The 20,993-nt window shown below is 41.7% G+C and overlaps 1 protein-coding gene across 2 annotated transcripts in view; it reads left to right on the top strand.

The window, feature by feature from the left end:
* Positions 1 to 20,993, top strand: part of LOC128687796 (uncharacterized) — a 300,033-nt gene that overhangs the window by 89,947 nt on the left and 189,093 nt on the right. For both annotated transcript variants that reach the window (XM_070083739.1, XM_070083738.1), the window contains exons 3-4: positions 4,513 to 4,770; positions 6,371 to 6,537. In XM_070083739.1, the coding sequence (XP_069939840.1) occupies positions 4,513 to 4,770; positions 6,371 to 6,537 (425 nt within the window). The remainder of the gene's footprint in view (positions 1 to 4,512; positions 4,771 to 6,370; positions 6,538 to 20,993) is intronic.

The following is a 20,993-nucleotide window of genomic DNA, read 5'->3' as shown; positions in this document are numbered from 1 at the left end:
TTTTAAATACAGGTTAGAGGGGTGTATAAGTGGGTGTGAGTGAGTGTGAGTTGGACATGTCTGTAGTGGGCTAATAGGCCTACTGCAGTGTTTCTTCATATATATTATGCTCTTATATATATATATATTCCACAAAAAGTAGCGTTCAAATTAAGCTCCAATCACTCTAAATGCCATCAAGTATATTTTTTTTATCCCAAACAGAGTTAAGGATTAATGTAAACTCAATGTCTATATTCATGACAATTAAAAACTCTCGGTATAGTATATATATACATATATATACTCCTTTACAACGAGGAAGATTGGCAGATACTTATCCTGTGCGAGATTTAATACCTATCTCATTTCTTATTTAGCTTAATGGCTGTTAGCTTCAAGGACATTAGCCAAGTCAGCATTGTCACACTTAAAAAGAATTTGATAATTGGTTTGTTTGGTTTAAGCGTATGTATGTATGTATGTATGTATGTATGTATGTATGTATGTATGTATGTATGTATGTATGTATGTATGTATGTATGTATGTATGTATGTATGTATGAGCTACACGAGGGTCACTAAAGCGGCGTCTCACCTCTACACCAGCGATCGAGAATACTTTAATTCCTAATATAAATTGAGTGTATATACCCTCCCCCCTCGGTGTGTACCGTATATGAATGAGACACATGTGCAAGACCTGAGTATCTTCATTTTCCGCATCTACTTAAAGATCATTATTTTTTTAGTTCTAGCAGGCGAGTACAAATAGGAAGCGCATCTGTCTGGCGCTCAGCAGACGGAGGATCAAGCCTCCATCACGTCTTGCGCTGAGTGACCCAGATGGATTTAGCGCTTAACATGATTTAAATTTGTTTCCAGCATATAATTATACCCAGGTGCTGCATCAACTTGTCGGTATTGTATACCATCAGTAACATCGTATACAAGTTGATGATTAAGACACGTGTGCAACAGTTGGGTATCTTTTTTCTCTAAGGTTGACGGACTTATTGCATCATCTTGAATACATTACTACTGTTCCCTTTGTAACTGCCTAAAGAAGTCTGCTGTGTAGGCGAAACGTTTCGTCGATAAAGATACCCAACTGTTGCACATGTATATACTGACAGAAAAGTTGGTTAGTTTCTTAGTTACCTTCATTATACACACTTGAGAATAATGGCTGCAGTAGATCTAATGACCCATGCTAGGCAGGTCCAGATCACACCCCTCAACACCTACTCATGGTCCCCTCCAGCCTGTGTTTAAAGCTACCCATCGTTCTCGCTGTAGTGATACTGTCTGAGATCTTGTTCCATTCAGTTACATCTCTCTTGCCAAACAAGTACTTTCCTTAATCCTTTCTCAACCTAAATCTGTCCAAATTGAATCCATTGAAATATCGCCTACACGAGGGTAATTAAGGCTCCATGCTAAATATTATTACAATTAAAGAATACTTTAATGCCTAAATGGGCATTAAAGCAATTTCTCATTGCATGTACACTGAAAAAAAAGACAACCCTCGGTATATCTGGTTATAAAGTTTGTCGATTATGTAATGGTTGTTAAGAGGTCATGCCACCTGCACACCCTCAGTCAAGATAGTGAACAAGTGGCATATACACTGAACAAACTCACTGTATATGGGCTGAGGGATAACTCATCCGAGTTCAAACAATAACTGAAAAAATTAGAGTATATGTCTTAAATAATTTAAATGATGCCTCACGAGTACCTGGAGAACCTTCATTCAAGGTTCTAGCTGCCCATGTTTGCTTCCAAGACATTCTTCCTTTTATTTGTAGCATAACACTGCTTTCGACAACCATGGATTCTGCGCTTCTTAAATGCATAAATAATTTTTAAGATCTTATTTAGCTTAATTAAAAGCACCAATAAATAATACCAACACCGACTTTTGTATAATTTTCTTCAATTATATTTATATTGATTTATTTTTATTGCAGAAATCTATAAGCTTCAATTTAATTTTTTTTTCAAAACTTACTGAATATATGGTAAACAAATAAATTAATATATTATACATTCATGGCTGTCGAACGTTATAATTCTACTTTATTTTTTTTACCAATTTACCAAGTTAAAACTGGATAAAATGCTTTAAATTTCCTTTTGATAAGATTCTTAGAATAATTTATATAGATTTTTATTAAATTATTCTGTTGTGATATTATGTATATATATAAAAATAATTGCCGTTATTTTCTTTACATATGTAATCCTTAGATATACAGCATTGTTTGTTTACGTTCTGTGCTGCGTAGTGAAACCCTCAGTGGGAAGGAGGGGTAAGATTATCCCTGTTCAAGCCAGCGTTCCTATCCTACTGCTTATCCTCTTTGTTGCTTCAACCCTCCAGGCATTGGTGTAGCCTTGCTCTGTTATCTCTACTACATCCCCATCCCCCGTCCTTCTTACATTTTCTGTCTCTTTCTCTTTCCCTTCGCCCTATCTACTACACTTTTTCATTTAATTTTATTCGTGAAAAAGCTCTAAATCCTGGACCATCCACATTTGAAATTTGAACGTGTAAGGAACTATCCTAGCTATTTAAATTAGAGCAAATGCTGGGTTCGTGGTTTCTGCAGTGTGCTGGAAGACAGAAATCATACTCCACGAGTCTCCCTGCAGTGTTGGGGAGACAGCAACACACTACAAGTCTCCCTGCAGTGTGTTGGGAAGGCAACAGTCACCCTGCCACACTACGAGTCTCCCTGCAGTGTTGGGAAAGCAAGTCTTCCTGCAGTATGTTGGGAAGACAAGAGTCATCTTGCCACACTCCAGGAGTCTCTCTGTAGTGTGTTGGGAAGACAACAGTCACCCAGGTACACTCCACGGAGTCTCCAACAAGTCATGGTGACAAACTTGAATACTCATTTCGTATTGAGGTTTTTCACATCAGAAAAAAAAAAAATCAGTTATCATTGAGGTTAATCAGATTTCAATATTTATACTTTCTTAATTCAATTTTATTGTTCTTCCATATACTTACACATTTTTTTCATGTTTCTGTATCCCACATAGTTATTCTGATTCTTACCTGTCTTGCTGTTATCTCTGTTCTTGTATTTCACTTTCCATCATTCCGTTCCTGCTTCTCTCCTGTTCCATGTTTTCTTTTCCACTTCCTTCTTGATTCCTCCTTACTTCCTGAAGACTTCATCTTACATCATGACCGCCGCCTGCGCATACCCGCATTTTAACTGAGCGGTGACACCCTGACCTCCGTCTGAGTACTACAGACGCTCTTTGCAGACGCTGACCATTTCATTTGGATTCTTAAATATTCATTAGCAACATGTTCCTCTGGGCTGAAAATTTAAACAATTACTGATTTTTAAGATTACAAGAAAATGTAGAGGGCAAAATTTCACGAAACCTTCACAGAGATTTTGCAGTAAAATATGTTTTAGGCTGGTCGGTTTAATGGGGGAGATAGCCTATCAACTATACTATAGTTATGTATAAGGCTGCATGTAGCCTATTCACCACCAGATAAGCACAAATACACCTCTCGGTGTACATATATCCTCTGTGTTCTAATTTTCAGTTAAAGGGAACATTTAACATGAGAATATTTATGGATCTGTTGCTTTGTAGTTGTGTGAAACTCAGGCGCACACAAAAATTTTTTTGAGTAACGAATTTGGCATTTTATATTTAACTATCTCATCTTTTAAGATCGAGGCAACTTAAACTTAAAATTTAATGATTAAAAATCCAAATATTTTTTATTTATTATCGGCTAGTTTCCTCCAATAAGAAGCGAGGCCACACCACCGACTGTCAGCAAAATGCGTCTTTTGTGTTGATATGTATGAACTGTATTTTGTTTTTCTTCATATACCACACAGTTTACCTTCCTGGATTGCATCCAGCTCACTGATTTTTATTGGCTGCATTTTTATTATATTTTACGTCCTTTTGATTTTCTTTGACTTCCACATTTAGTGAGTGTACCTCGAAGGCTTTACTCGAAGGCTTCCACGTAGTAGGACTTCTTGTGAGGTTTCCTCTGGGGAACCTTCCTTCACCTGTTGCCACACTCCTTGCTGTGTTCCTTAATTCTCACACTGAATACAATGTTAGTTCATACTGTAACCCTTCATGTAACAAAGTGCTGTATTGACTCAGGCATGGTGTTGGTTTCCCTTTTATTTCAGACTTTCTCTTATCATATGCAAATAAATTTAAGAATGTTTAAGTGTATCAGCCATATTGCTTCTGGTAATTCTTGATTGTCGTATCTTATGAATAAAAAATAAGATCATATTGTGGAATATGTAGTAGTGTTGTATATAATATAGCTTAAACATCCCTTACCACGCCTAAACTTACTTGCCCAATGTCAGTTCAAGCATCAGTTTTAAAATTTGAAAATTAGCCTTCAGTCTTTCAAGTCACCTCATTGCTTACCAACCCCTTATAGGTCTGAAATAAATATATAAAAAATATGAGTATATTTTCTCATGAACTGGTATAACTGGGATGCCTCTCCTCCAGGTTTACCTACCCCACTGCGGAGTCCGCGAGCTTCCCCGCGGACCTCGCCAGTGGCGTCCCCAGTAGCTTCGCCCAAGGAGTCCCCCGTCACATCACCCAAGACACAGCAGAAGCAGAGCACGTCGCAGGGTTGCAAGCACAGGTGTGTTCACGGCTACCTATGTGGGAGGATATCGTTGCTGCACGTGTCTGTGGTGTGCGTGCTGTTGGGCATCATCCTGCTGGTGGTGGGGCTGGTGCAGCTGGCTCCTGGTGCTGGTGAGATACTATTTTTCCTCTCCCTAAATCTTCTCTTTAAAGTTCATGTATGCATTCTGAAGGATAATGATTTTCCACTTAAAGAAGTTTACCGTTATACGTCTTCGGTGGAAGAACCAGCAGCCGGAATATTATGTTATATAAATAAATGTCAAAAACCCAGTATAGCTTTTTGGTGGTAAAACATTAGTCTGCTTAAACACCAGCGCAGAAGTCAGCCAGTTTTTCAAGAACAGTGTAAATCACTTATTATTTTGTATAATATTTATGATGTATTCTCTCAGTTCAAATTCATTTTGTTAATAAACCACTGTTGAAAGTTTGCCTTCATTTTGGCTAACATAGACGATTTCTACAACCAAGAGTATACACCAGAAAGTTGCTATATAATTCACCCTCTGAGTTGGTCTAACTCTAAACCCTAATCAAATTAATGTTCAGTCTTTGATCCCTCTCAACACGGAAGCGTCAGCCGTGATGTCACTCAGCCATCAACTCTAATATGGAAACTAATTCTCTTATATAAAAGAAATAACTCTTAGCCCCAAAATTGAATGCATAAAATCTTATTTACTTATAGTGTACCCTAATGAATAACAAATTTTATAAATATAATTTTCTTAAGGACATTATTTAAATTATAATTAGGGATGGAAATGGGGGTACACGCAGCTCATGTCGGGCGTTGAGGAATTACCTATTAATTTTGTTTGTATATGTCTTTCTAAACCCTATGTATACCCCTTCCATTTTTCCCTTCCCCAAGCGTGTACTCAGCTCCCAAAACCCATTTCTATCTCTGATTATTAATGTCAACAAATGCACATCTAATCAACACCTGAAGTTCCTTAAGACGTAAGTTTATGTACATGATCTTATGCTGCTTGTTGCCTTTGGTCGGCCCTTCACTCAGATCATGCTTGTATAAGTAATGCAGAGTAATGTGCAGAACCATTATGGTCCATAAGAGTCAGAACTATATTGTGCACTTTATCATGCATATTTTGTCATTTTATTTAGTGTTTTAGAAAATGTCAAGTTTCTGACTGATAGTATGCCTGTATATACAATATTTTCAGTTAGCCATTCTAACTAATGCATATATATAAAGTTGGTGTTGATAGCCACAGTGACTACCATGTAAACACACATGTATGTGCCTCTTGTCACATGTCCATGCTCCTCTCTGCTTGCTCAGTTTCCATGATGCATTATTCTTGCCTCTACCTCCCTCTTACATTAATTACATGAATGTGATTCCTTACTCTAGAACCTATGTGACGGTTTAGCTTTTTTGTATATTAGACAATATTTGTGAGGAATGTGTACGAGCAGTTCTCTTAGATAAAACCTTTGTGACGGTTGTCTTTTTATTTATATCTCTGGGCAGAACCTTTGTGACGGTTTTGTATGTACATATATTTACAAAGACTCTATGTAACATTTGTATGTTTAGAAAAATCTTTAGATAAACCCTTGTGACGGTATCTTTGTGTTTATAATGTAGATACAAACCCTTTTTTCGGTTTTGTGTGCGTATTTTTCTCTCAATCTTTCTTATTCCTGTGTTGCAAATATTTCATTATTATTCCATCTACAGCGACCGTGTTTGACAGTGGCCTCCCTGCAGGGTCTGAGATCAACAAGTACGCCATCATTGGTGCTGGTACGGGCTTCCTCAGTCTGGGCTTCATGTTTCTCATCATTCTGTGTGCTTGTCAGAAGAATACACACAGGCGTAGACGACCTCCCCCACACCTCATCCAGGTAAGTCATTACTCTTTGTTTTGTTCACCACTTTCATCGACCTTCTCATCGACCTTTCCTAAAATTATTCTATTCAGCTATTACCCGTCCCTCTCGCTGTTCCTTTACCTCACCTCGTCTAGGTAAGGCCCCTGGAGCTCTTCATAATTCCTTTCCAGTGCTACCACTTCCTACACATCATCTTCTGTTGGCTACATTTCTTAATCCCCATTCAAACTTTATCCATTTGCCTCATTATCCCATATCCCCTTGTCCTACCCTACTAAAAGGTGGGCTCAAGAGCTGGAGTTCAAAACCCACGAATCCAGCTAGATAATTACATAATTTTCTCCCCTAAAATTCCTTCCAGCTCATCCCCGCTCAACTCCCAGACCAGTGTTCACTACCATGAGATGGAGCCCCGCCCAACCCTACTGTGATTTACACGCTTCTCTTGGGTTAAATGTCACTTCTGAAACGTCACTAGATTTGTTTTATGAATTTCTCGAGATTAAAGATTATATTATGACATACTTTAGGATTTTTTGTAGTAAATCTGTATTAATTATGAAGACATATACCATCAAATACAATTAGCTTGAAATAATCTCTCAATAGGAAGCCTAATGTTCTCTTTTCTCCAGATTTTAATCCACCGCGACATAAGTTACCATATATGACCTCAAACACACCCAACCAGTTTGCATAAATGCTTAATATTTATTGAAGATTACATTAATATATACTAAAGACAAATAAATATGTTTTAAATACATACACATAATATAAACATCTATTAAAAAAATAAAGGTATAGCTTCGACAAAAAAATGTGGGCATATGAACCTTTTTTACTAACCATTTTAACACTCAACTGAAAATTTATTTTGAAGATGTAACATATACCTCAGATAAATTTTTAATTTAATTAAACTGCAGTTTATTTTGGATTATAAATGAGTTAAAAAAATATAGTTAAATTTATGTATTATTATTTAAAGTTAAAGGCTCAGTAATTTTGGAGATGAATGCGATGTCTACTGGTGCCAGTAATGTCGCCAAGATGTCGTACTGGTGACAATAATGAAGACAAGATGTCGTAGTGGTGACAATAATGAAGACAAGATGTCGTACTGGTGACAGTAATAGTGTCAAGATGTATTGGTGCCAGTAATGACGACAAGATGTCATACTCGTGACCATAATGAAGACAATGCGTCGTTATGGTGACAATAATAAAGACAAGATGTCGTACTGGTAACAATAATAACGACAAGATGTCGTACTAGTGACAATAATGAAGACAAGATGTCGTACTGGTGACAATAATGAAGACAAGATGTCGTACTGGTGAAAATAATGAATGCAAGATGTCGTACTGGTGACAATAATAACGACAAGATGTCGTACTGGTGAAAATAATGAATGCAAGATGTCGTACTGGTGACAATAATGAAGACAAGATGTCGTACTGGTGAAAATAATGAAGACAAGATGTACTGGTGACAATAATAACGACAAGATGTCGTACTGTGACAATAATGAAGACGATGTCGTACTGGTGATAATAATAACGACAAGATGTCGTACTGTGACAATAATGAAGACGATGTCGTACTGGTGACAGTCATGAAGACAAGATGTCGTACTGGTGACAATAATAACGACAAGATGTCGTACTGGTGACAATAATGAAAACAAGATGTCGTGTTGGTGACAATCATGAAGACAAGATGTCGTACTGGTGACAATAATAACGACAAGATGTCGTACTGATAGCAATAATGAAGACAAGATGTCGTACTGGTGACAATAATGAAGACAAGTTGTCGTACTAATGACAATAATAATGACAAGATGCGTTCTGGTGACAATAATGAAGACAAGATGTCATACTGGTGACAGTAATGAAGACAAGATGTACTGGTGACAATAATGAAGACAAGATGTCGTACTAGTGACAATAATAACGACAAGATGTCGTACTGGTGACAATAATGAAGACAAGATGTCGTACTGGTGATAATAATGAAGACAAGATGTAATACTGGTGACAATAATGAAGACAAGATGTCGTATTGGTAGCAATAATAATGACAAGATGTCGTACTGGTGACAATAACGATGACAAAATGTCGTACTGGTTTACCTGGAGTTTACCTGGAGTTCCGGGGGTCAGCGCCCCCGCGGCCCGGTCTGTGACCAGGCCTCCTGGTGGATCAGAGTCTGATCAACCAGGCTGTTACTGCTGGCTGCACGCAATCCAACGTACGAGCCACAGCCCGGCTGGTCAGGTACCGACTTTAGGTGCTTGAAGACAGCCAGGGGTCTATTGGTAATCCCCCTTATGTATGCTGGGAGGCGGTTGAACAGTCTCGGGCCCCTGACACTTATTGTATTGCTTTTCATTGGGGGGATGTTGCATCGTCTGCCGAGTCTTTTGCTTTCGTTGTGAGTGATTTTTGTGTGCAAGTTCGGTACTAGTCCCTCTAGGATTTTTCCAGGTGTATATAATCATGTATCTCTCCCGCCTGTGTTCCAGGGGGTACAGGTTCAGGAACTTCAAGCGCTCCCAGTAATTGAGGTGTTTTATCTCCGTTATACGTGCCGTGAAGGTTCTCTGTATATTTTCTAGGTCAGCAGTTTCACCTGCCTTGAAAGGTGCTGTTAGTATGCAGCAATATTTCAGCCTAGATAGAACAAGCGACCTGAAGAGTGTCATCATGGGCTTGGCATCCCTAGTTTTGAAGGTTCTCATTATCCATCCTGTCATTTTTCTAGCAGATGCAATTGATACAATGTTATGGTCCTTGAAGTTGAGATCCTCCGACATGATCACTCCCAGGTCTTTGACGTTGGTTTTTCACTCTATTTTGAGGAAGGAATTTGTTTTGTACTCTGATGAAGTTTTAATTTCCTCATGTTTACCATATCGGAGTAATTGAAATTTCTCATCGTTGAACTTCATATTGTTTTCTGCAGCCCACTGAAAGATTTGGTTGATGTCCTCCTGGTGACAATAATAATGACGAGATGTCGTGCTGGTTACAATAATGAAGACAGGATGTCATACTGGTGACAGTGATGAAGACAAAATATACTGGTAACAAGATGTCGTACTGGTGACAATGTGAAACAAAATTATTTGGTGTTTCTGGTAGCAGGGAGTAAATGATACGCTTTTGGAGGCTTCTTTACTTTATTTCCAAAGTCGTGGTGGGTACACAGGCTTGTGTGTTGGTGCCCATGGCCCGGGAGGGCCATGCCCGCGAAGGAGAGAGGAGTGAGGCTGTTGACTGAGTCTAGGCCGCTGAGAGAGTGAGAGCAAGTGGGACCAGCGTCCCACTGACCTGGGCAGACCTAGAGAGGGCAGCACCTGAGTGCTGCGAAATATGAACTAAGCTGGCAGACAGCATAGGCTCTCTGCGCAGACAGTACAGGCTGTCTACATTTGCTCGGCCACACGACAATACTGGTGGAAAAAAAAAACTCGGTCTCTCATAGGAACAGGGCACAGAACACAAATTAAAACATGTATTTACATATGGGCATGGAAAAAAACTTCCTACAGGGAGGGAAGATAAAAACATGTGGGGTGTGCTGAACGTGGTCTTAGGCAGTGAGCGTCGATGGGCATCACTGCATGCCTTCATGTGTCTGGACAGATACTGCAACACAGGAGACATCGCTGTGGCTGAGCTGTGACGTAACGGGGTACGATCTCCTCTAGAACGGTGAAGCAGTCATCGTAGGAGTCCCTCCAGATTTCACGCAACCTGGGGCACGACATGCTGGTGCCCTCGAGTGAGGCATCGTCAAAACTCGACAACTGGGCAGGACTTCTGGCAAGTGACTCAGGAAGACACTTCTCGACTGGTACTGTCACTGGGCTGTCACTGCCGGTGAGTGTGGAGTAAGTCTTGGAGCGAGTCATGGCAGAGAAGACTGGGTGAAACATCTGGGAGTCATAACATCATACACCAGACTGCAGTGAGCGAGCTAGCAAAGTGACATCATCTTTGTGCATGAGCTCACTGAAGCTATGACACGATGCTGGCACAGCGCCTGCTGACAGGGCTAACTGCGGTTTGATGAGTGTCATTCTCTCGGCAGTTGGAGTTATAGCAGAGGTTAGTCTAAGCATCCCCAAACTTGTTTCTCTACATATAACTGCACTCTGAAGGTCTGGAGGTGAAGTGAAACAAATCTCGATGGGAATCATAGCAGGTACGATTCTGCAGAACATCTATGAGCGATGAGCATAAAAGCTTTCTGTACAAGGGGCTCATATGCTCAGGGCTGGCTGATATCAGCTGTCAAATGCGCTGGTCACACCAGGTGACAGGTAACACAGAGGTTCTACTTTGGGGTCTGGGCTCAAGACCACACTGGATACATGGAAAACTTTACACACACCCGCGGTACATGCTGTACAACATGGCTTAACTAGCAAATGATGCTTTTCTGTGCACAAAATTGACACTAAGCCATACACTAACATGTGAGAACACTGACTGAGAGGAATTAATTAATTCACGACATATATCTTCTCTCAAACTTCTCGACAATACTGACATAATTACTGAAACACTCGATGTGACATCATGTGATGTCAGGCGTGACGTCGCGAGGTGACGTCAGCAGCACTGTGACGTCAAGACATCTCGAGGTGACGTCAGGCAGACATCGTGACGTCATGAAGTTGGGCAGCAGCAGACCACAGCATGTGGTCTGGGACGTCTAGCTCGGTAACTCACGTGGCTCGTAGATCCACATGGCTTCGTCCACACCCCACGTGGCATCGGGATCCACATGGCGTCGTGATCTACGTGGCATGCTGATCCACGTAGCTTCGAGTGGCCTCGGGCACTCAGATAAACAGCTCTGGCAATGAATTCACACGGGAAACTGCAGAAAACACAGCAGAGGGAGTGAGCACATAGTAGTGAAATGTGGTGAGGGGCGGGTGAGGTGTGAGTGAAGCAGGAACCCGGCCACTTCCTCCTCTCCCACCCACAAACACGTGGAGAAACTCATACTGGACGCAGAAATCACCACAAAACTCACCTCTGACTTGTTGAAATACCTGTGCTGAGCTGAACAACAACAGCAGAACATACAAGTGACACTGAACAGGTGACTTGAGAAACAGCGTGGGACGCTGTAGCATGGGGTCACTGGGACCCCACTTACAATTCTCGAAGAAATTCGGCAAATTTCGGCTAGATCCTGCTTGTACCTGTGTCTGGATGCTGAAACGTGCAGACACGACATCAGGATAACTCGTTGAGAGATGGATGTTTGTAGTGTAGGGTGATGAAGTGAACACAGCTTCATTCTATTTCCTTCCTCTCTCCAGGCAAACACAACTGCTGTGACCACCGCTTCCTACCAGTGTGAAACAAAATTATTTCTTGTTTCTGGTAGCGGGGAGTAAATGATACGTCTTCGGAGGCTTCTTTACTTTATTTGCAAAGTCGTGATGGGTACACAGGCTTGTGTGTTTGTGCCCATGGCCCGGGAGGTCCATGCCCACGAGGGAGAGAGGAGTGAGGCTGTTGACTGAGTCTAGGCCGCTGAGAGAGTGAAAGCGAGTGGGACCAGCGTCCCACGGACCTGGGCAGGCCTACAGAGGGCAGAACCTGAGTGCCGCGAAATATGAACTAAGCTGGCAGACAGCATAGGCTGTCTGTGCAGACAGTACAGGCTGTCTACAACAATAATGAAGACAAGATGTCGTACTGGTGCCAGTAATGGCGTCAAGATGTCGTACTGGTGACAATAATGAAGACAAAATGTCGTACTCGTGACAGTAATGAAGACACGATATCGTACTAGTGACAATAATAACGGCAAGATGTCGTACTGGTGACAATAAAGAAGACAAGATGTCATACTGGTGACAATAATGAAGACAAGATGTCGTACTGATGACAATAATGAAGACGAGATGTCATACTGGTGACAATAATAAAGACAAGATGTCGTACTGGTGACAATAATGAAGACAAGATGTCATACTGGCGACAATAATGAAGACAAGATGTCATACTGGTGACAGTAATGAAGACAAGATGTCGTGCTTGTGACAATGATGAAGACAAGATGTCGTACTGGTGACAATAATGAAGACATGATGTCATACTGGTGATATTGATGATGACAAGATATAGTAGTGGTGACAATAATGAAGACAAGATGTCATACTGGTGACAATGATGAAGATAAGATGTCATACTGGTGACAATAATGAAGACAAGATGTCGTACTTGTGACAATAATGAAAACAAGATGTCGTACTGGTGACAATAACGAAGACAAGATGTCGTACTGGTGACAATAATGAAGACAAGATGTCGTACTGGTGACAATAACGAAGACATGATGTCATACTGGTGACAATGATGAAGACAAGATGTCGTCCTGGTGACAATAATGAAGACATGATGTCATACTGGTGACAATAATGAAGACAAGATGTCATGCTGGGGACAAAAATGAAGACAAGATGTCATACTGGTGACAATAATGAAGACAAGATGTCATACTGGTGACAATAATGAAGACAAGATGTCGCACTGGTGACAATAATGAAGACAAGATGTCATACTGGTGACAATAATGAAGACAAGATGTCGCACTGGTGACAATAATGAAGACGAGATGTCATACTGGTGACAATAATGAAGGCAAGATGTCGCACTGGTAACAATAATGAAGACAAGATGTCACACTGGTGACAATAATGAAGACAAGATGTCGTACTGGTGACAATAATGAAGACAAGATGTCATACTGGTGACAGTAATGAAGACAAGATATCGCACTGGTGACAATAATGAAGACAAGATGTCATACTGGTGACAATAATGAAGACAAGATATCGCACTGGTGACAGTAATAACAACAAGATGTCGTGCTGGTGACACAAGTGAAAACAAGATGTCATACTGGTGACAAAATGTACCGGTGACAGTAGCAGTGAAGACAATATGCACATTGTTCACCAAATCATTATCATAACGGTTTATTCTGTAGAGCTTTATTGAGTCATGACTTTATAAAGCTCTATCCACACTGTCAGTTATTGAGCACGGGGTCATAGGCCTACTGCAAGGCTTCTTTTTTGTTTGCATCTAAATTGTTCACATATTAAGAACTTTTTTTCCAAATAGTTAATGTGTTTCGAGGAAGATCTCAAGTTAGACCAGAAATATTTACCTTTTTTGTGTTATTTAATGTAAGTTCGCTGTCTCTAGTCAGTGTCACACGACATTCAACATCACTGTCTCTCTAGTCAGTGTCACACGACATTCAACATCACTGTCTCTCTAGTCAGTGTCACACGACATTCAACATCACTGTCTCTCTAGTCAGTGACACATGACATTCAACATCACTGTCTCTCTAGTCAGTGTCACACGACATTCAACATCACTGTCTCTCTAGTCAGTGTCACACGACATTCAACATCACTGTCTCTCTAGTCAGTGTCACACGACATTCAACATCACTGTCTCTCTAGTCAGTGACACATGACATTCAACATCACTGTCTCTCTAGTCAGTGTCTCACGACATTCAACATCACTGTCTCTCAAGTCAGTGACACACGACATTCAACATCACTGTCTCTCAAGTCAGTGACACACGACATTCAACATCACTGTCTCTCTAGTCAATGTCACACGACATTCAACATCACTGTCTCTCTAGTCAGTGACACACGACATTCAACATCACTGTCTCTCTAGTCAGTGTCACACGACATTCAACATCACTGTCTCTCTAGTCAGTGACACACGACATTCAACATCACTGTCTCTCTAGTCAGTGACACACGACATTCAACATCACTGTCTCTCTAGTCAGTGTCACACGACATTCAACATCACTGTCTCTCCAGTCAGTGACACATGACATTCAACAACACTGTCTAGTCAGTGTCACACGACATTCAACATCACTGTCTCTCCAGTTAGTGACACATGACATTCAACAACACTGTCTAGTCAGTGTCACACGACATTCAACATCACTGTCTCTCCAGTTAGTGACACATGACATTCAACAACACTGTCTAGTCAGTGTCACACGACATTCAACATCACTGTCTCTCCAGTTAGTGACACATGACATTCAACAACACTGTCTAGTCAATGTCACACGACATTCAACATCACTGTCTCTCCAGTTAGTGACACATGACATACAACAACACTGTCTAGTCAGTGTCACACGACATTCAACATCACTGTCTCTCCAGTCAGTGACACATGACATTCAACAACACTGTCTCTCTAGTCAGTGTCACACGACATTCAACATCACTGTCTCTCAAGTCAGTGACACACGACATTCAACATCACTATCTCTCTAGTCAGTGACACACGACATTCAACATCACTGTCTCTCTAGTCAGTGTCACACGACATTCAACATCACTGTCTCTCAAGTCAGTGTCACACGACATTCAACATCACTGTCTCTCTAGTCAGTGACACACGACATTCAACATCACTGTCTCTCTAGTCAGTGTCACACGACATTCAACATCGCTGTCTCTCTAGTCAGTGACACACGACATTCAACATCACTGTCTCTCAAGTCAGTGTCACACGACATTCAATATCACTTTCTCTCTAGTCAGTGACACACGACATTCAACATCACTATCTCTCTAGTCAGTGGCACACGACATTCAATATCACTTTCTCTCTAGTCAGTGACACACGACATTCAACATCACAGTCTCTCTAGTCAGTGACACACGACATTTAACATCACTGTCTCTAGTCAGTGACACACGGCATTCAACATCACTGTCTCTCTAGTCAGTGACACACGACATTCAACATCACTGTCTCTCTAGACAGTGTCACACGACATTCAACATCACTGTCTCTCTAGTCAGTGACACACGACATTCAACATCACTGTCTCTCTAGTCAGTGACACATGACATTCAACATCACTGTCTCTCTAGTCAGTGACACACGACATTCAACATCACTGTCTCTCTAGACAGTGTCACACGACATTCAACATCACTGTCTCTCTAGTCAGTGACACACGACATTCAACATCACTGTCTCTCTAGTCAGTGACACATGACATTCAACAACACTGTCTCTCTAGTCAGTGTCACACGACATTAAACATCACTGTCTCTCAAGTCAGTGACACACGACATTCAACATCACTGTCTCTCCAGTCAGTGACACATGACATTCAACAACACTGTCTCTCCAGTCAGTGACACATGACATTCAACAACACTGTCTCTCTAGTCAGTGTCACACGACATTCAACATCACTGTCTCTCAAGTCAGTGACACACGACATTCAACATCACTGTCTCTCCAGTCAGTGACATATGACATTCAACAACACTGTCTCTCTAGTCAGTGTCACACGACATTCAACATCACTGTCTCTCCAGTCAGTGACACATGACATTCAACAACACTGTCTCTCTAGTCAGTGTCCCACGACATTCAACATCACTGTCTCTCCAGTCAGTGACACATGACATTCAACAACACTGTCTCTCTAGTCAGTGTCACACGACATTCAACATCACTGTCTCTCAAGTCAGTGACACACGACATTCAACATCACTGTCTCTCCAGTCAGTGACATATGACATTCAACAACACTGTCTCTCTAGTCAGTGTCACACGACATTCAACATCACTGTCTCTCCAGTCAGTGACATATGACATTCAACAACACTGTCTCTCAAGTCAGTGACACACGACATTCAACATCACTGTCTCTCCAGTCAGTGGCACATGACATTCAACAACACTGTCTCTCTAGTCAGTGTCACACGACATTCAACATCGCTGTCTCTCTAGTCAGTGACACACGACATTCAACATCACTGTCTCTCAAGTCAGTGTCACACGATATTCAACATCACTGTCTCTCTAGTCAGTGACACACGACATTTAACATCACTGTCTCTAGTCAGTGACACATGACATTCAACATCACTGTCTCTCTAGTCAGTGACACATGACATTCAACATCACTGTCTCTCTAGTCAGTGACACACGACATTCAACATCACTGTCTCTCTAGTCAGTGTCACACGACATTCAACATCACTGTCTCTCAAGTCAGTGACACACGACATTCAACATCACTGTCTCTCTAGTCAGTGTCACACGACATTCAACATCACTGTCTCTCCAGTCAGTGACACATGACATTCAACAACACTGTCTCTCTAGTCAGTGTCCCACGACATTCAACATCACTGTCTCTCCAGTCAGTGACACATGACATTCAACAACACTGTCTCTCCAGTCAGTGACACACGACATTCAACAACACTGTCTCTCCAGTCAGTGACACATGACATTCAACAACACTGTCTCTCTAGTCAGTGTCACACGACATTCAACATCACTGTCTCTCAAGTCAGTGACACACGACATTCAACAACACTGTCTCTCCAGTCAGTGACATATGACATTCAACAACACTGTCTCTCTAGTCAGTGTCACACGACATTCAACATCACTGTCTCTCCAGTCAGTGACACATGACATTCAACAACACTGTTTCACCTGTCAGTGACACATGACATTCAACAACACTGTCTCTCTAGTCAGTGTCACACGACATTCAACATCGCTGTCTCTCTAGTCAGTGACACACGACATTCAACATAACTGTCTCTCAAGTCAGTGTCACACGATATTCAACATCACTGTCTCTCTAGTCAGTGACACACGACATTCAACATCACTGTCTCTCAAGTCAGTGTCACATGACATTCAACATCACTGTCTCTCAAGTCAGTGACACATGACATTCAACATCACTGTCTCTCTAGTCAGTGACACACGACATTCAACATCACTGTCTCTCAAGTCAGTGTCACACGACATTCAACATCACTGTCTCTCTAGTCAGTGACACACGACATTCAACATCACTGTCTCTCAAGTCAGTGTCACACGACATTCAACATCACTGTCTCTCTAGTCAGTGGCACACGACATTCAATATCACTGTGTCTAGTCAGTGACACATGACATTCAACATCACTGTCTCTCTAGTCAGTGACACACGACATTTAACATCACTGTCTCTCTAGTCAGTGACACACGACATTTAACATCACTGTGTCTAGTCAGTGACACATGACATTCAACATCACTGTCTCTCTAGTCAGTGTCATACGACATTCAACATCACTGTCTCTCAAGTCAGTGACACACGACATTCAACATCACTGTCTCTCTAGTCAGTGTCACACAACATTCAACATCACTGTCTCTAGTCAGTGACACATGACATTCAACATCACTGTCTCTCTAGTCAGTGTCATACGACATTCAACATCACTGTCTCTCAAGTCAGTGACACACGACATTCAACATCACTGTCTCTCTAGTCAGTGACACACGACATTCAACATCACTGTCTCTCAAGTCAGTGTCACACGACATTCAACATCACTGTCTCTCTAGTCAGTGACACACGACATTCAACATCACTGTCTCTCAAGTCAGTGACACACAACATTCAACATCACTGTCTCTCAAGTCAGTGTCACACGACATTCAACATCACTGTCTCTCTAGTCAGTGACACACGACATTCAACATCACTGTCTCTCAAGTCAGCGTCACACGACATTCAACATCACTGTCTCTCTAGTCAGTGACACACGACATTCAACATCACTGTCTCTCTAGTCAGTGACACACGACATTTAGCATCACTGTCTCTCAAGTCAGTGTCACACGACATTCAACGTCACTGTCTCTCTAGTCAGTGACACATGACATTCAACATCACTGTCTCTCTAGTCAGTGTCACACGACATTCAACATCACTGTCTCTCTAGTCAGTGACACACGACATTCAACATCACTGTCTCTCTAGTCAGTGACACATGACATTCAACATCACTGTCTCTCTAGTCAGTGACAAACGACATTCAACATCACTGTCTCTCTAGTCAGTGTCACACGACATTCAACATCACTGTCTCTCTAGTCAGTGACACACGACATTCAACATCACTGTCTCTCTAGTCAGTGACACATGACATTCAACATCACTGTCTCTCTAGTCAGTGACACACGACATTCAACATCACTGTCTCTCTAGTCAGTGTCACACGACATTCAACATCACTGTCTCTCTAGTCAGTGTCACACGACATTCAACATCACTGTCTCTCTAGTCAGTGTCACACGACATTCAACATCACTGTCTCTCTAGTCAGTGACACATGACATTCAACATCACTGTCTCTCTAGTCAGTGACACATGACATTCAACGTCACTGTCTCTCCAGTCAGTGACACATGACATTCAACATCACTGTCTCTCTAGTCAGTGACACATGACAATCAACATCACTGTCTCTCTAGTCAGTGACACACGACATTTAACATCACTGTCTCTAGTCAGTGACACACGACATTCAACATCACTGTCTCTCTAGTCAGTGTCACACGACATTCAACATCACTGTCTCTCTAGTCAGTGACACACGACATTCAACATCACTGTCTCTCTAGTCAGTGACACATGACGTTCAACATCACTGTCTCTCTAGTCAGTGACACACGACATTCAACATCACTGTCTCTCTAGTCAGTGTCACACGACATTCAACATCACTGTCTCTCTAGTCAGTGTCACACGACATTCAACATCACTGTCTCTCTAGTCAGTGTCACACGACATTCAACATCACTGTCTCTCTAGTCAGTGTCACACGACATTCAACATCACTGTCTCTCTAGTCAGTGTCACACGACATTCAACATCACTGTCTCTCTAGTCAGTGTCACACGACATTCAACATCACTGTCTCTCTAGTCAGTGACACACGACATTCATCATCACTGTCTCTCTAGTCAGTGACACACGACATTCATCATCACTGTCTCTCTAGTCAGTGTCACACGACATTCATCATCACTGTCTCTCTAGTCAGTGACACACGACATTCATCATCACTGTCTCTCTAGTCAGTGTCACACGACATTCAACATCACTGTCTCTCTAGTCAGTGACACACGATATTCAACATCACTGTGTCTCAAGTCAGTGACACACGACATTCAACATCACTGTCTCTCTAGTCAGTGTCACACGACATTCAACATCACTGTCTCTCCAGTCAGTGGCACACGACATTCAACATCACTGTGTCTCTATTCAGTGACACACGACATTCATCATCACTGTCTCTCTAGTCAGTGACACACGACATTCATCATCACTGTCTCTCTAGTCAGTGTCACACGACATTCAACATCACTGTCTCTCTAGTCAGTGACACACGACATTCAACATCACTGTCTCTCTAGTCAGTGACACACGACATTCATCATCACTGTCTCTCTAGTCAGTGTCACACGACATTCAACATCACTGTCTCTCTAGTCAGTGACACACGACATTCAACATCACTGTCTCTAGTCAGTGTCACACGACATTCAACATCACTGTCTCTCTAGTCAGTGTCACACGACATTCAACATCACTGTCTCTCCAGTCAGTGACACACGACATTCAACATCACTGTCTCTCAAGTCAGTGACACACGACATTCAACATCACTGTCTCTCCAGTCAGTGACACACGACATTCAACATCATTGTCTCTCAAGTCAGTGACACACGACATTCAACAACACTGTCTCTCAAGTCAGTGACACATGACATTCAACATCACTGTCTCTCCAGTCAGTGACACATGACATTCAACATCACTGTCTCTCCAGTCAGTGTCACACGACATTCAACATCACTGTCTCTCTAGTCAGTGTCACACGACATTCAACATCACTGTCTCTCCAGTCAGTGACACACGACATTCAACATCACTGTCTCTCAAGTCAGTGACACACGACATTCAACAACACTGTCTCTCAAGTCAGTGACACACGACATTCAACATCACTGTCTCTCCAGTCAGTGACACATGACATTCAACATCACTGTCTCTCCAGTCAGTGACACACGACATTCAACATCACTGTCTCTCTAGTCAGTGACACACGACATTCAACATCACTGTCTCTCTAGTCAGTGTCACACGACATTCAACATCACTGTCTCTCAAGTCAGTGTCACACGACATTCAACATCACTGTCTCTCTAGTCAGTGACACACGACATTCAACATCACTGTCTCTCTAGTCAGTGTCACACGACATTCAACATCGCTGTCTCTCTAGTCAGTGACACACGACATTCAACATCACTGTCTCTCAAGTCAGTGACACACGACATTCAACATCACTGTCTCTCTAGTCAGTGACACACGACATTCAACATCACTGTCTCTCTAGTCAGTGTCACACGACATTCAACATCACTGTCTCTCAAGTCAGTGTCACACGACATTCAACATCACTATCTCTCTAGTCAGTGGCACACGACATTCAATATCACTTTCTCTCTAGTCAGTGACACACGACATTCAACATCACAGTCTC

The sequence above is a fragment of the Cherax quadricarinatus genome, chromosome 10 (assembly GCF_038502225.1).
Source record: "Cherax quadricarinatus isolate ZL_2023a chromosome 10, ASM3850222v1, whole genome shotgun sequence".
Classification (NCBI taxonomy): domain Eukaryota; kingdom Metazoa; phylum Arthropoda; class Malacostraca; order Decapoda; family Parastacidae; genus Cherax; species Cherax quadricarinatus.
Note: the sequence above shows the minus strand (reverse complement) of the source record. Positions and strands in the feature narration are given on the sequence as shown.